The sequence below is a fragment of the Camelus ferus genome, chromosome 9, assembly GCF_009834535.1.
Source record: "Camelus ferus isolate YT-003-E chromosome 9, BCGSAC_Cfer_1.0, whole genome shotgun sequence".
Classification (NCBI taxonomy): Eukaryota; Metazoa; Chordata; class Mammalia; order Artiodactyla; family Camelidae; genus Camelus; species Camelus ferus.
Genome location: NC_045704.1, coordinates 56823197 through 56838196, shown reverse-complemented (window position 1 = coordinate 56838196; position 15000 = coordinate 56823197). Strand labels below are relative to the sequence as shown.

General features: G+C 46.5%; 1 protein-coding gene across 1 annotated transcript in view; it reads left to right on the top strand.

Moving 5' to 3' along the window:
- The window catches only part of COTL1 (coactosin like F-actin binding protein 1), a 41650-nt gene extending 38110 nt beyond the window's left edge, over positions 1 to 3540 (top strand). Inside the window, exon 4 of the mRNA XM_006183966.3 lies at positions 2267 to 3540. Within this exon, the coding sequence (XP_006184028.1) occupies positions 2267 to 2377 (111 nt within the window). The 3' untranslated portion in view covers positions 2378 to 3540. The remainder of the gene's footprint in view (positions 1 to 2266) is intronic.
- The last annotated feature ends 11460 nt before the right edge of the window (positions 3541 to 15000 follow it).

Here is a 15000-nt window from a genome sequence, read left to right as displayed (position 1 = left end):
CTGGCACATATTAATTGCTTGATAAATATTAACCCCCCATTTCCTCCTTGTTAGTTTTCTTGATGGCTTGACATGGTAGAGGTTTTGTCTTAATGCTGTGAAACTTGACCTTGAGAGCTCTCTTGGTTTAGTCATTCTTTTTTTTTTTTCCCTTAAATTGACGTCAAATTCACATAACATAAAATTAACCACTATTTAAAAATATACAATTCAGTGGCATTTAGTACATTCACTATGTTATGCAGCCAGCCACCCCTATCTAGTTTCAGAATATTTTCATCACCCCTAAAGGAGATGGCGATGCTTTAAAGAAGGCTAGCTTTATTGGGGGAAGGTAGAGCTCAGTGGTAGAGTACATGCTTAGCATGCGTGAGGTCCTGGGTTCAATCCCCAGTACCTCCACTTAAAAAAAAAAAAATAAACCTAATTACCCCAAAAAGAAAAAAAAAAGAGAAGGCCAGCTTTAAAGTCAGCTGGACCTACTAGCTGTATACCCTTGGGCAAGTGTCATAATCTTCAGCATTTATTTTCTCTTTACAATAGAAATAATATTGATCATTTTGCAGGACTTTTAAAAAAAACACAGCAGCTTTATTGAAGTATAATTTACATACCACAAAATTAACTCATCCTAAGTGTACAATTCAGTGATTTTTAGTAAATTTACACAGTTGTAAATCCACAACTTGTGGTGTGCTATCACCACAATCCAATTTTAGAGCATGTCCATCATTTTCTGTTCCCATCTCCAGCTCCTAGAAACCACAAATCTACTTTCTGTCCCTCTGGATTTGCCTTTTCTGGACATTTCCATATAAATGTAATTATGCAATATGTGGTCTTTCATGTCTGGCTTATTTCACTTAGTATAATGGTTTTGAGGTTTATCCCGGCTGTAGCCTGTGTCAGTACCTCATTCCTTTTTAGGGCAGAATAATATTCCATTGTATGGATAGACAATGTTTGTTTACCCATTCATGTGTTGATGGGCATTTGGAATGTTTACACTTTTTGGCTGTTAGGACTATATGTGTTTACAAGTGTTTGTGTGGACGTATGCTTTCATTTCTCTTGAGTAGATCTCTAGGAGTAGAATTGCTGGGTCATACTAAAAGGTTGGAAGAATTAAGTCTGCTAATGTGTGGCAGTGTCTGGTACACATAGATGCTTAATAAGTGGTGATAAATGTTTACCTTATTTCCTTGTGGTCTTTTTTTTTTTAATGTGGATGATTTTCTGACCTTCTAACTTGTTATTCATATTTTGGCAATTTTTTCTGTATTCTTATCTGTCCCTGTCCTGAAATTTTCCTTGTTTATGGAAGTCTTGTGATGCATGTATTAAAGTAACTCTTGATTCTTCATGGCTTAGGGTTATTTGATAAGTCAGATCACTTGCTTCACTCATTCATGCCACAAGCATTTATGAGAGCCACATGTGTGCCAGGCTGGTGGGGTTTCATGGTTGAAGCTTGTGCACCTGAGAGGGCACAGTGACTTTATCCATTTTGCTAATCTCTATAGCTCCATCACACAGCATGGTGATTGTTGAATGAACACAAACAAATCTCCTGCCTTCTACTAAATGAGTATAGCTGAAGAGCCCAGAACTTATTTCAGTGTGTTCAGTGCCCAGGCTGATCACTCAGACCTGGGACCGGAAGCCCTGCATCTCTACGACTGGGGGACTTGGGGGTGCCTGAACCTAGCACCAGCAGATGACAGCCAGTCATGAAACTTGTTCACCTGTATACAGTGACATCCTATTGGTAGCTTGTAATCAACCACTGTGGGACTATTTACACATGGAAATGGGCAAAAGCTACAAATTAGGGCTCCCCCAACCCCTTTTCTTTTGGACAGCCAGGTGTTAAACATTTATCAGCACACCAGCCTGCCTTTTCAACTTCATCTTCTTTTATTCTACTGACAAGATGAGTTTTCACAGATGAAGAAACTAAGGCACAGAGATTTGAAGCAAGTTGCCCAAGGTCACTCAGCCAGAAAACAACAGAGCCAGAATCTGAACCCAGACCTGACCTTGGCCTATCCTCATGGTCTTGGGACCAGTATATCAACTTTAGTCATTTTCAGATCTCTGGTCATGTTTTTTGTTTTCCTGCCAAACCATTCTGCCACCAGATTTTCATTTTGATCGTTTCTTAGTATTTTAGGTGCCAAAACTTCCTGGTGTGTTGCCTGAGCAACGCTCAGATCCTGCCCCCTCCTCTTTAACGGGAACTCTGTGTTTTATTTTGTTCTTGCAGAATTTCGCTAAAGAGTTTGTGATCAGTGATCGGAAGGAGCTGGAAGAAGATTTCATCAAGAGTGAGCTCAAGAAGGCGGGAGGAGCCAATTATGACGCCCAGACGGAGTAACCCCCCCTTGCCAAAGTCATCCGCCTGCTCCCCAGGGGAGGGGACCACAGCCTCAGCTACCAGCCCACCAGCCCATCAGGGAGAGGAGATGTGATGAGAGGCAACGCCCACCACCCTGGCCAAAACCCAGCTCCCCTCCCCGCTTCCCTTGTGCACCTGCTGTGTCCTAACCTATGAAGCTCATGGAAGATCTTTCTTTTATCTGTTTTTCTTTTTACCCCGCTTTCTTGTTCTAAAGAAAAATCATTTTGATGCCAAGGTCATGCACTTCATCAGGTTGGAGGCGCCTCCCGTGGTGACCGTGCCTGGCATTTGTCTTACGCACAAGCAGCCTGCTTGGCCTCACCCACCAGCCTCGTGTCACTTCTGGCACCGGGGCCAGGGCCGCTATCTTGGTTTTCTCTGGCGCCTGCCTGCTTCCTGCAGTGGGGGGCAGCTGTGCCAGGAGCTGCACCCTCGACAGCGGCATCTGTAAGCACACCGTGTCCCGTTGGCCAGGTTCACCCCTCCGAGAATTGCTCCACCACCCCATTCCGAGTTGCCTAAGTTCCATGTCCAACAGAGACGGTGCTTGGTGGAGATACCTGCAGGCCTGACTCAGACCGAACGAGAAGAGAGAAAATTTGCCTTAAATGTTGCCTGGCTTGGCCACTGGTCTGAAGCAACCCATTCCCACCCTTTCGATTGAAATCTCATTATGGCACGGAGTGGGGCCAAGGTCTGAGTCCAGATTTGACAGGAGGAGTCTTTTCAGGGTTCATTTTCCGGGCTCCCCCAGTATTGAGAACATTTGGGAGAGAGGCTCGGGACACGGGATGGGAATCTAGGTCGAACAGGTCCTCTGCCTGATGGCAGGGACAGCCAGGGACAGAGGCCTCCTACTAGGCCACCTCAGCCACGTGTGCAGCAGAGCCCTGCCCTCCTGGGACCAGAAAGTGATTTTCATCTGAGGTTGCACCCCCGCGGGCAAAAGGATTTTCCTTTTTTTATTTTCCTCAAAGAAAGATGAGATTGGCTTGGTTCTCCAAGAGCACGTTTGGTGGCATTCTTTTCTCTTTTCCTTGCTCGTTTCATTGGGGGAGGTTTGTGCTGTGTTGGGGTTGTGGAGGGCATGAGCACTCAAATGGTTTACAGAAATAAATGTTTTTTTGTTTTTCAAAAAACGAGGTTGGCTGATGTGTGTCACAAAGCTCCTCTCTTTACTGGAAAAATGACGGTGGTTGTCACATTCAGATGTAATAGGCATTCGTGGAGCTATTGGGGGCTAGGCATATTCAAATACGGTGGCTTATTTAATTTTTAGCAACAACCAGAAGAAATAAGTGCTGTTGGCATCCCCATTTTATGGAAACTGAGGCCACCCTGCTAGAAAGTGGAAGAACTGGGATTCGAACCTGCATCTCTGTTTGGCCCTGGGGCTATAGCTTGGGAGGGGAGGGGAGGAGAGAGACCCCAGGTTTGACAACGGCAGGATTGTCATGTTTCTTATGTGGTCAGAACCCTTCAGACTGTCTATTCAGGGAAAGCTGGGAGAGAGCGTCCTCCTCACTTGGGCTGTGACATCCTTTCTAAGGTTGTCCTGGAGCTTAGAAACGGGACTTCCAGCACGCCAACCCCAGTGGGAGCTCAGAACGAGGCCGGAGGTGTTTCAGACACACAAATGGATTTGGAGGAGTTGAGTGTGGTGCGGAGAGGGTGTGGGAGAGGGCAGAAACCAAAATCAGAGCAGGAAGGAATCCTGCAAGATGTGGGTAAGGCCAGAGGTCACCCTGGGCTCACAGCCAGCCATGCTTCTCTGCTCATAGCTGTGTGGCTTTCGTCAAGTTAGTCAACCTCTCTGGGCTTCAGTTTCCTCAACCATGAAATCCTTAAGGAGCAGCAAGGATTTTGAGGGTGTCAGTAAGGCTCAGTTCTCATCCCAGGAGGCCCGCTCTGAGGTCTTCTTAGCTCTCCGTGCCTCAGTTTTTTCCTATACCTAGAACAGAGGGAGCTGACGTAGGTCTCTGGCTTCCTGGCCTAAGGGTTTAGCTCCTGTCAGAGAATTTGGGATGATTACAAATGCGGATAAGCCCCCCTGGGAAGAAAAGCCAGGTTCTATGAGAGAAAATTACAAAGGGATTGGGCCTGGTTAGGGGCATCAAGGAGGGCTTCCCTGAGAAGGTGACATCCACACCAGAAGAGAGGAGTGAAGCAGGACAAGGGGACCAGGCATAAAGGCTTTGCAGAGTGTTTGCCGAGGGGAAGAGCAAAGAGGGTGGAGCCAGGTTTATCTGTCAAAGAGCCTGATTTTAATCGAAAGCTGCAGCTCAGGCCTTGGCTGGGATTTCAGAGGGCGCCTGACGGGATCTCGAGGTCTTCAAGGGCAGAGAGACCTTGCCTTTATCTCTTTATCCCCTGTAACTAGCATCTAGCAGGTGTCCAGTAATGTTGCCTGGAGCTGCCTCCACCTGCTCCTGTCTCTGCCCAAGGCCCGGACTTGGGGGTGGGGTGGAGCTCTGGGTCCTTGAGTCTGCTTGCTTGCATATATTCTGAATTATTTGACACATTGTTCATTCAGCCACTGTCCCAAACTGGATGGTGTAAAACAACCATGTTAACTTGCCCTTGATCTTGTGGAACAGGAATTTAGGAGGGGCCCCACTGGTGATCTTGCTAGCAGGATCTCTCCTCTAGTTGCGGTCAGATCGACTCTGCTGGACATCCAAGCTCACGTGGCTGGCAGCTGATGTCAGTGCTGGTCTGGGAGCTCAGCTGGGCTGTGGATTGGAGCACCCAGCAAGGTCTGTCCCACACGGTAGTGTCAGGGCTGTGGATTTCTTCTCTCAGAGTGGGCATCCCAGAGGACCAGGGGAGGCTGCACGGCATTTTCTGACCAAGCCTCTGTTGTTAACAGGGCAGCATTTCTGCTGGACTTTATGGGAGAAAGTGGTCATCAGCCCCCCAAATTCAAGGGGAGGGGACACTGGTCCCTCTTTTCAGTAGAAGGAGTGGCAGTATGTGTGACCTTCTTTAAGCACCATGCTGTGACCAAGCACTGCCCTAGACCTGGGGTGCCTTGAGCTCAGGGGACCTACATGAGGTTGGGGGTGGGGTAGAGGAGATCTACAAGGAAACAAGCCAGTAACAGTAAGCAGCGTGGCGTTTCTGTGCCCTCCCCGGGGTTGCTGCTCCTAGCTGATTGATCCCTGGGGGAGGCTTCTGTTTCTCAACTCTGCCCACCCTCCTGATGGCCATTTACTTTCCAGGAGGCTATCTGAGGCCGAGAAAGGAGGCCAGCCCCTGGATGCCACCCTGGTCTGGGGTGGGGGCCTCCTGCTGCCCCCACCCCCAGGATGAGTTGTCCTGGTTATCAGCTTCCTGCTGCTTCCTGTCCCCGTGTCTTAGTGAGTCACAGAAGAGAGGTTAAAAACAAGAACCAAAAAAGGTCCGCTGTGAGGACATGACTCATCATGGGACTGGAGGCAGCTCTGTACTCAGGTTGTGTCAGGTCGGATGTGGCCAGCCAGGTGGTCTGGACCAGTTCCTTCACCCCTCGGTGCCTCAGTTTTCTCCTGATGGCACGGGGAAGGTAAAAGGTTCAAATTCCAGCTGTACCACCTACAGGCTGTGTGACCTCAGGTAGGAGGCTTGACCTCTCTGAGGAGTAGCCAGGCAAGTCATACAGTCAGGATGAAGTTCAGCGGGGCAGGGATATATCACCAAAGTATTTGTGAATAGAAATAGAGTCCATCACACACACCTAGTAAGTGGCTGAGTCAGGATTTGAACCCAGGCAGCCCTGGGTTCAAGCATCTTTTCATCAGCCTTTTCTGTGGGGTTGCCCCAGGAATGAATGAATGAGCCCACAGGAATGAATGAACAGGTGAGCGCCAACATTCTGTCCAACAGGAAGTGGCTATTTAGCCTCACCTGGGTCCCCAGATACCCGCTGGCCAGGACAAGTCCCCTTGGTAGGTGGTCCCTCCAAGGTGTAGGCAGGACAGAGCAGGAATTCCAGAAATTGGGCTCCAACCCAAAGAAAGACAGATAAACATCAGGCAGCCAGACACCACGATGACCATGGTGCCATAATGGCCTGAAACCATCCCCTTTTCCCTCCAGTTTGAAACAAGAGTAAAGGAAAACTAAAGGGGTGTCACGGGTACCACATGATGCTTTATCTGGGGGCCAGACAGACATGTGGGACCACCTTATAAGACAGACCCAGAAATGTCACTGGATTGTGTAATCGGTTTCAACTGCTGAAACCCAATGTTGGTTCTCCTCATATTGGTCCAAGTGTCACCACAGACGCCTTAGAAATCCTAACGTAGAGATGTCAAGAATTTCGCTGAAACCCACTTGTAAATCTGGCCAAAGAACAGGTACAATGCGCCCTTCCACGAGAGCACCCAGGTACAACCCGTGACGTCATCAGACAAGGCCCAGCTGTGTCCGACATCTGAGGCATCCTCTGAGAACTCCATTCTGATGCAGGATCAGCTCCATGGGGTGGTAGGTACTGACCCATCTTCCCGCTTCGCTGTGAGTGGATATGTGTCAGAACACCCCCAAATCTCAGGGGGCAGTTCCAGCCTCGTGGGATAGGGAGGACAAAGCGGGAGGCACTTGGGCTACTGGACGCCACAGTATCCGGTAGAGGAGTCCCGTAGAGGCTGCTCTCTCGCGAGACTTGGAGGGATAATCCCAAATCAGCGTCTCGGCTTAAGCTCTCCGCTTCTTTTCAGCCTGAGCTCTGGGAGTCTGACCGCCTTGTAGCCTGCAACACGGCTTTTTTTTTTTTTTTTTTTTTTTTTTTAATGTAAATTCCTAAGGCAGGAAACTAAGAGAAAAACATTTTTAGAGCTGATTTCTTTTCAAGATGATGCTTTAATTTCCAGCCTTGCCTATCAGAAAAGCTCATCCTAAAATTAGAAGAGAATTTCGCCCCTACCTGCAGCCCAGTCTTCGCCCTTTGCTAACGTCCAGCTATGAGCGCTTTGTTGCCCTGTGATGAAGTTTCAACTTCCGAACGGGGGTCCTGGGGCCCTGTTTGTCTCTCCAGCCGGGACCCTGTCCACTTCCTCCTTGGTCCTGGATCTGGCTGCCTTTCATTCCTTCACTTTCCGGAAGGCCCGCTCCCTCCCTCTGGAGCGAGACTGGTCCCTACTCAGATTCGCTTTTTCAAGAAGGATGTCCCACACCCTGCCTCAAAGATTCATCCAGAACCTGTCCACAGGACCTTACTTAGAAACAGGGTCTGTGTGGATGTCATCAAGTTAAGGATCTCCAGGTGAGAACATTCTGGATTTAGGGTGGGCCCTGAATCCAATGACAGGTGTTTCTTATAAGAGAAAGCAGAGGGAGACTTGAAACAGAGACACAGAGGAGGAGGCTGTGGGAAGATGGAGGCAGAGACTGGAGGGATGCGGCCCCAAGCCAAGGATGCCTGGAATCACAGAAGCTGAAAGGGACAGGAAGGATCTTCCTGAGAACTTCTGACCTCTGGAGGGAGCCCGGCCCCACCATCATCTTGATTTCAGACTTCCAGCCTTCAGAACTGTGAGAGAACACATTTTTGTTGTTTTAAGCCCACCAGTGGTGGTCATTGTTACAGGAGACTTCCCTCTCTCGTTAGCTTCTACCCCTCCCCCACTAACTGTGGCCCTGTCAAGGACAGAGATGGTGTCCCCAGGGCCTCACACACAGTAGGTGCTCAGTAAAGAGTCTGTAAGCAGGGCTCCACTGGAACAGGTGTGCCAGGTCTCCGAGCCCCACTCAGAACCCAAGTCTGCCTAGATTGGGATCAGACCTGGTTTGTGCTTGACTATGCAAAGAGGTCCTGGGGCTTCCCAGCCTCCTCCACCCAGGACCTAGCTTTCACCTCACCTCCCAGAGGGCAGTACATACCTCATGTACCTGTCTACCTCTTTACCTGTCTCATGCACCTGTGGCGCTTCTCCATAGCTGGGGGCTCAAACCCATTATCGTGATTGCTTCTCACTTATAATCATCTCTGGAGGATTCTTTTTTTTTTAATTGAAGTATAGTCAGTTTACAATGTTGTGTCAATTTCTGGTGTACAGCACAATACTCCAGTCATATAGGAACATACATATATGTTTTCATATTCCTTTTCACCATAGGTTACTACGAGATATTCAATATAGTTCCCTGTGCTATACAGTATAAGCTTGTTGTTTATCTGTTTTATGTATATTAGTTAGTATCTGCAAATGTAGAACTCCCAACTTATCTCTTCCCACCCACTTCCCTCCTCCCCCGTAAATATGTTTGTTTTCTATGTCTTTGAGTCTTTCTGTTTTGTAAATAAATTTGTCTCTCTCTCTCTCTTTAAGATTCCACACATAAGTGATATCGTATGGTATTTTTTCTTTCTCTTTCTGGCTTACTTCATTTAGAATGACATTCTCCATGTCCATCCATGTTGCTGCAAATGGCATTTCTGAATATTTTTTATGGCCGTGTAGTATTTCATTGTATGAATATACCACAACTTCTTTATCCAGTCATCTGTCAGTGGACATTTAGGTTGTTTCTCTGTCTTGGCTATTGTAAATAGTGGTGCTATGAACATTGGGGTGCATGTGTCTTTTTGAATTACGGTTCCCTCTGGATATATGCCCAGGAGTGGGATTGCTGGATCTATGGTAAGTCTATTTTAGTCTTTTGAGGAATCTCCATACTATTTTCCATAACAGCTGCACCAAACTAAATTCCCACCAACAGTGTAGGAGGGTTCCCTTTTCTCCACACCCTGTCCAGCTTTTATCGTTCATGGACTTTTCATTGATGGTCATTCTGATTGGTGTGAGGTGACACCTCACTGTAGTTCTGATTTGCATTTCTCCGATAATTAGCCATATTGAGCATTTTTTCATGTGCCTGTTGTCCATTTGTATGTCTTCATTGGAGAATTGCTTGTTTAGGTCTTCTGTCCGTTTTTGGATTGTGTTGTTTGGTTTTTTTTCTTATTAAGTTGTATAAGCTGTTTATATATTCTGGAGATTAAGCCTTTGTCAGTCTCACCTTTTGCAAATATTTTCTCCCATCCCGTAGGTTGTCTTTTTGTTTTGCTTATGGTTTCCGTTGCTGTGCAAAAGCTTGTAAGTTTAATTAGGTCCCATTTGTTTATTTTTGCTTTCATTTCTATTGCTTGGGTAGACTGCCCTAGGAGAACATTGCTGAGATTTATGTCATATAATGTTTTGCCTATGTTTTCTTCTACAAGGTTTACAGTGGCTTATCTTATGTCTAAGTCTTTAAGCCATTTTGAGTTTATTTTTGTGTATGATGTGTAGGAGTGTTTTAACTTTATTGATTTACATGCAGGTGTCCAGTTTTCCCAACACCATTTGCTGAAGAGACTGTCTTTACTTCATTGCATGTTCTTGCCTCCTCTGTCAAAGATTAATTGACCAGAAGTTTGTGGGTTTATTTCTGGGCTCTCTATTCTGTTCCATTGATCCATATGTCTGTTTTTGTACCAATACCATGCTATTTTGATTACTGTAGCTCTGTAGTATTGTCTGAAGTCTGGGAGGGTTATTCCTCCACTTCATTCTTTTTCTTCAGTAATACTTTGGCAATTCTGGGTCTTTTGTGATTCCATATAAATTTTAGGATTATTTATTCTAATTCTGTGAAAAATGTCCTGGGTAATTTGATAGGGATTGCATTAAATCTGTAGATTGCTTTGGGTAGTATGGCCATTTTAACAGTATTAATTCTTCCAATCCAAGATCATGGGCTATCTTTCCATTTCTTAAAGTCATCTTTAATTTCCTTAGTGAATGTTTTGTAGTTCTCCGCACTGAAGGATTCGTAAGATACCATGAGGGAGGCTGCTGCAGAGGCTGGAGTGTGCCCTGGGGCCAGGGCCACTGGGGGACTTTGGCTCCCTCTGAGTGGGACAGAAGGGGCAGTTGTGGCCCTTCAGCCAAGAGCCACACTAGTGAGTCTGGGCCCTGGACAGGATGCAGCCTGAAGAGACTTGCAGGTCTCCTCAGGACCCATGCTACGAGCCAGGGGAGGGAGCGGGTGTTCTGTCTGCTGGTGCCAGGGACCTAGAGAGGGAAGTCTCCAACCCTGGTTGTGTGCCCAGCAGCTGAGGGATAAGGGAGAAAAGAGGCCCCTTTGAACTGAGGGCTAACAGTCTGCCCAGGTTATTTCTGATAAATCCAAAAGAAGTAGTGCAGTCATTGGCATTCCCTGGGCTCATCCCCAGTAGGCCCCAGGACTGATGTCACTGCTGAGGACTTGGGGAGCCCGTGGATGTCACGCACAGGCGTGACAAACTTGTTCTTCCGATAAATCCCCAAACATGAAGGTGGGTGTAAAAGGCAACTTGCGAAACGATGGGGATATAGAATGGTAAGTGTGGAGTTAATTTTCACACAGAGTAACAGGACGTATTGGTTGTACATTGATACCCACGAGCAAAAATATGTCAAATGCTGTGAGAATGAAGGGTGAGCCCCCGGGGAGGGAGGGCAGGAGGGAAAGGTAGTGTCAGAGTGAGAGTCCAGCTGCGTCTGTTTGATTTCATCTATTTTTCAAAGAGCTGAAGGAAATATAGATGATAAAATGTAAGCATCTGTGTCATGGGCAGATGGGCATTTGTTAGATTTTCCCCCCTGTTTGTAATTCAGAAGCTTGGCAGTTTTTAAATAACAGACAAAAGAATTTGCATAGGGCACCCAACAACGCTAGGGAGGAATGTCAGAGTACTCACCTGGACAGGTGATTTTGTTTGAAGTAGAAGTGATGGAAGATGGGGGATAGGGTATAGCTCAGTGATAGAGTGAGTGCTCAGCATGCACAAATCGAGGTTCCCCAGTACCTCCATCCAACGTAAATACATTTAAAAACAAGAGAGAAAACTGATGGAAGTGTCCAGGGAAGCTAAGGGAGAAGCGATGAGTGTTCTCACAGAAGTCCGACCCAGAATGACAGCCTTGTTTGAAGAGTCCAACACCAACCAAAATAAGGCTGGTTGCTGTTGAGAATAAATTGTTGGTCTCAAAGATCAAGAGGAAGAAGAGCACCCTCTTATGCTCCCAGGGCCCTCCTCTAGGCTGCCTCCCTCTAAACCCGAGGCATCCATTGCCCAGGCCCCCTGCCTCCTGTATCCCCCGCCCCCATCTCATCAGCCTTCGCAGAAGCCTTCTATTGGGTGCCTGCTGCTTCTGGCTCTGCCCCAGGATCACCCCTGGAGTACAGGGATGTGGCTTATGCATCTGTCCAGCTCCTGGCACGGTGCCTGGCTTACAGTAGGAGCCCACTTAATACTCAATAAATGGATACCACCTCAATGAGCTTGCCCTACACAGAGATGCTGTGCTTCTCAAAAGATGTCCCCAGGTACCCACAGCAAAACCACTTGGCATATTTCCTAACATGCAGATTCCTGGGCCCCAAGCCAGACCCAGTGAGTCATGATCTTTGGGGATCATCCTGGAATCTGCATTTTTCACAAGTTAACCAAGTGGTTCTTAGGCACTCTAATGAGAATGTCTTTTCAGAGGGTAGAGCCTAAAGATGCTTTTCCTCAGTAGTTCTTAGTGTTTATCGTCCAGGGACTGCACCACTGTCACCTGGGAACTGGTGAAAAGCAAATTCCACAAGCCCAGTTGCTGACCTATTGAGTCACAAATTCTGGGGGTGAGCTGGGAAGTCTGCATTTAAACATGCCCTCAGGCCAAATGCTGAGGCATGTTTGAGTTTGGGAACCCCTGTTTTGGACCCCAGCCCTACTTTCCACCCTTTTGCTAGAAGAGAGACTTTGATTCCATTTTAGCAGAATTTTTGAAATGAACTTAAATTTTTTCATTGTCTAAATATTACTTGCCATCATAAAAACGTTGAGAAAACAGAGAAAAAGAAGGTAAAGATTAAAATGATCTGATACTCTTCCTCCCAGGTACAACTCTTGTCCCAATGGGGGTCTGCCCTCCCAGACTTTTTAAAGCAGCATATACATTTTTATTTTCAAAAATTGAAATTATACTCTGTTCATGTTTCTGTAACTTGCTCTTTCCACTTATCAATATAGGATGAACATTCACATCAATAAATACTACTATACTTAGCATTTTTTATGGCTTATATTGGATAGTTGGATAGCCATTGATTTAGCCAAACCTCTATGGCTGGATGTTTAGAGAGTTGAAATTGGCACGCTGGTGACCCACAAGGCAGATCTGGCTCCCTGATGGGTTGGGACTGCACATATGTAGCTGTACAGTGTGTCCATGCACAACCCAAGGGGACACTGTTCCCTTGAACTTACATGAGACTAGTGACCCCAGAGTTATGCAGTGTACAGCCTGCACAATAGTACTCAGAAGCTCTACTCCAAATCTTGAATTGGTTGCCAGTGTTTAAAAATGGAAAGTCTTCACATAAAAACCCAGCTCTCAACTTTTCTTGACAAAGTCGAAGATCCAATAACACTGGGATTCCGTTCCAGCAGAGTGAGAAGGGGCTGGGACTGAGACGGCTGCTCTTACAGATGGGGATATGTGTGCACTCTCCAGGGTCCTATAGCCCCCAACTCTCTGGTTAATTCCCCTGCCATTCGTTTACATGAATTCCTTTATGTTAACGGTCTTATCCTATAAGTGTTTCAATTTGCCACCCCTGGATGACACTTTTAAATGCTGGTTGAATGAGGGAAGGAATCACTTTTCAAAGCCACAATAGCCTGGAGACAGAAGATTCTTCTTTTATTTCTTTTATTTCATTTAAATAACGCAGATGGGGAGTTGCTATAGCAACTCTGGGACCATGTTGTAGATTACTTCAGGGATGCTCACAGAGCATCCTCCAAGAAGCAGCATCCTTGTCTCTCCCAGTCCCCGACTCCATGGGTAGTCACTTCCAGCATGGCTATAGTTACAGCTGCTGTTTCACAGTGGAGAAGTAGGTGTGCTTTTAGAACAGAACGTTGGCTCTGGAAGGAACACAGGTACCATTTAGTTACTGTAGATCCTGGTTTCTCCTCCACAAAGGATTCCTTTTATTACTTACCTCCCTGTGCATTCCATGTTTGGGAACAATTGTCTTCCAAACAAACTGCACTTAGGAAGAACAGATTTGTTTTCTTATTTAAAAAGAAAATTAAAGATGAGTAGTGGTAGCCCATTTCAGGTCGTGGTTAAGTCAATAGGTTTTAATCCTGGTTCTGCCGTTCACTGGCTATGTGAACTTGGGCAAGTTTCAAAACCCCTTTGAACCTCAGTTTCATTACCTTTTTAATAATAACAATAATAATAACAATAGCCCCCATCTTATAAGGTTGCTGCAGAGGATCTGATACATGGTAATGCATGAAACACTCAGCACAGAGGTTGGCTAAAAATGGTAGCCACTGGACAGAGAATGGCCATGAAAATTTTGATATTAGCAGTAGTCACTGTGTGAGTTTAGCAGTTAATTTGCATAGTCACACAGAGAAACATGGCCCCCATTACTACGGTTAAGGACCACTGGGATCATCCAAGAAACCTCAACTAGGGGCTGTATCAAGGCTCTCCTTGCTGCCTTGTGAGTGTGTTATTAGGCCTTGGGACAGGACTCTGCCCTGTCTCACAGGCCCCCATCTGAGTCCTTGACCACCTGTGATGTTGTCCCTCTCCTGGGTAATGACCCTGAGTATTCAATGTTCATTTTACCCCCTTTGAAAAGTTAAAAATGAATTTCCCAAACTCTCTTGGAGCTAGGGTTCTGGGTGTGAATTTGGTTGTGCCAATTAGATGTGTTCTCAGAAGATTTGGAAGATGGGAAGGAAATAGAAGCTGTCTCTCTGCATCCAGTTTTCTCTCAGCCAGCAGGGTCGTGGTGATACTGGCATTCAGTCTCTAGCTTTGGGGGTGTCTAGAGGCAGGTGCAGGGCACCACTGGGGGCTCTTACCCCTGGACTGCAGCTCTGAAGGTATGTTCCTGATTCAGCAGTCCCCTTGGCAGCTTTCTGATTCTAGCCCTCCTGATTGTGGCAGCTCCCCTGGTGGGTCAGTTTTGCAGCATCTGGGTGGAATCTGACCGCAGCTGAGCCTGGGGCTGCTCCTCCAGCCAGCCATCAGTTCCGTAAGTATCTAGTACTTTGTACTAAACTTTCTGCTGGAAATGCTTAGAATTGTGTCTGCTTTCTGCATGGGGCCTGACTCATACCCCCACCCATCCAGGTACCCCATCTTTGCTGGCCTGGTGTGTGTGCCTGCCCTGCCCTTCCATCAATAGTTGGGTCTGACTCTAACCCTGACTCAGATCTCAGGGGCTGTGGCTTACCTCCAGTGTAGACTACCCACTCAGACTGTGGCCCAGAGGCATTTGAGCTCCTCCTCAAGAACATTGTATGGGGTGTGGTTCCAGGTTCTCACTCCACTCGGATTCCTGAGAGCTCTCCCTTAGCAGTGAGTAAGTTCAGGAGTCACTAAGGAATATTTCAAAACTAAAAATGATGTGTCTTGCTTGAAAATTACTCCCAGCGACATCACATCTTAAAGGCCTGGGGGCAGGGACGGTGGACTAGTTTTCCTTTATGTTTCTTATGATCTCATGACTCCAAGAGTGACTAAATCATGAGCTTTTTCTTTTTAACATTTTAATATTTTTAAACTACG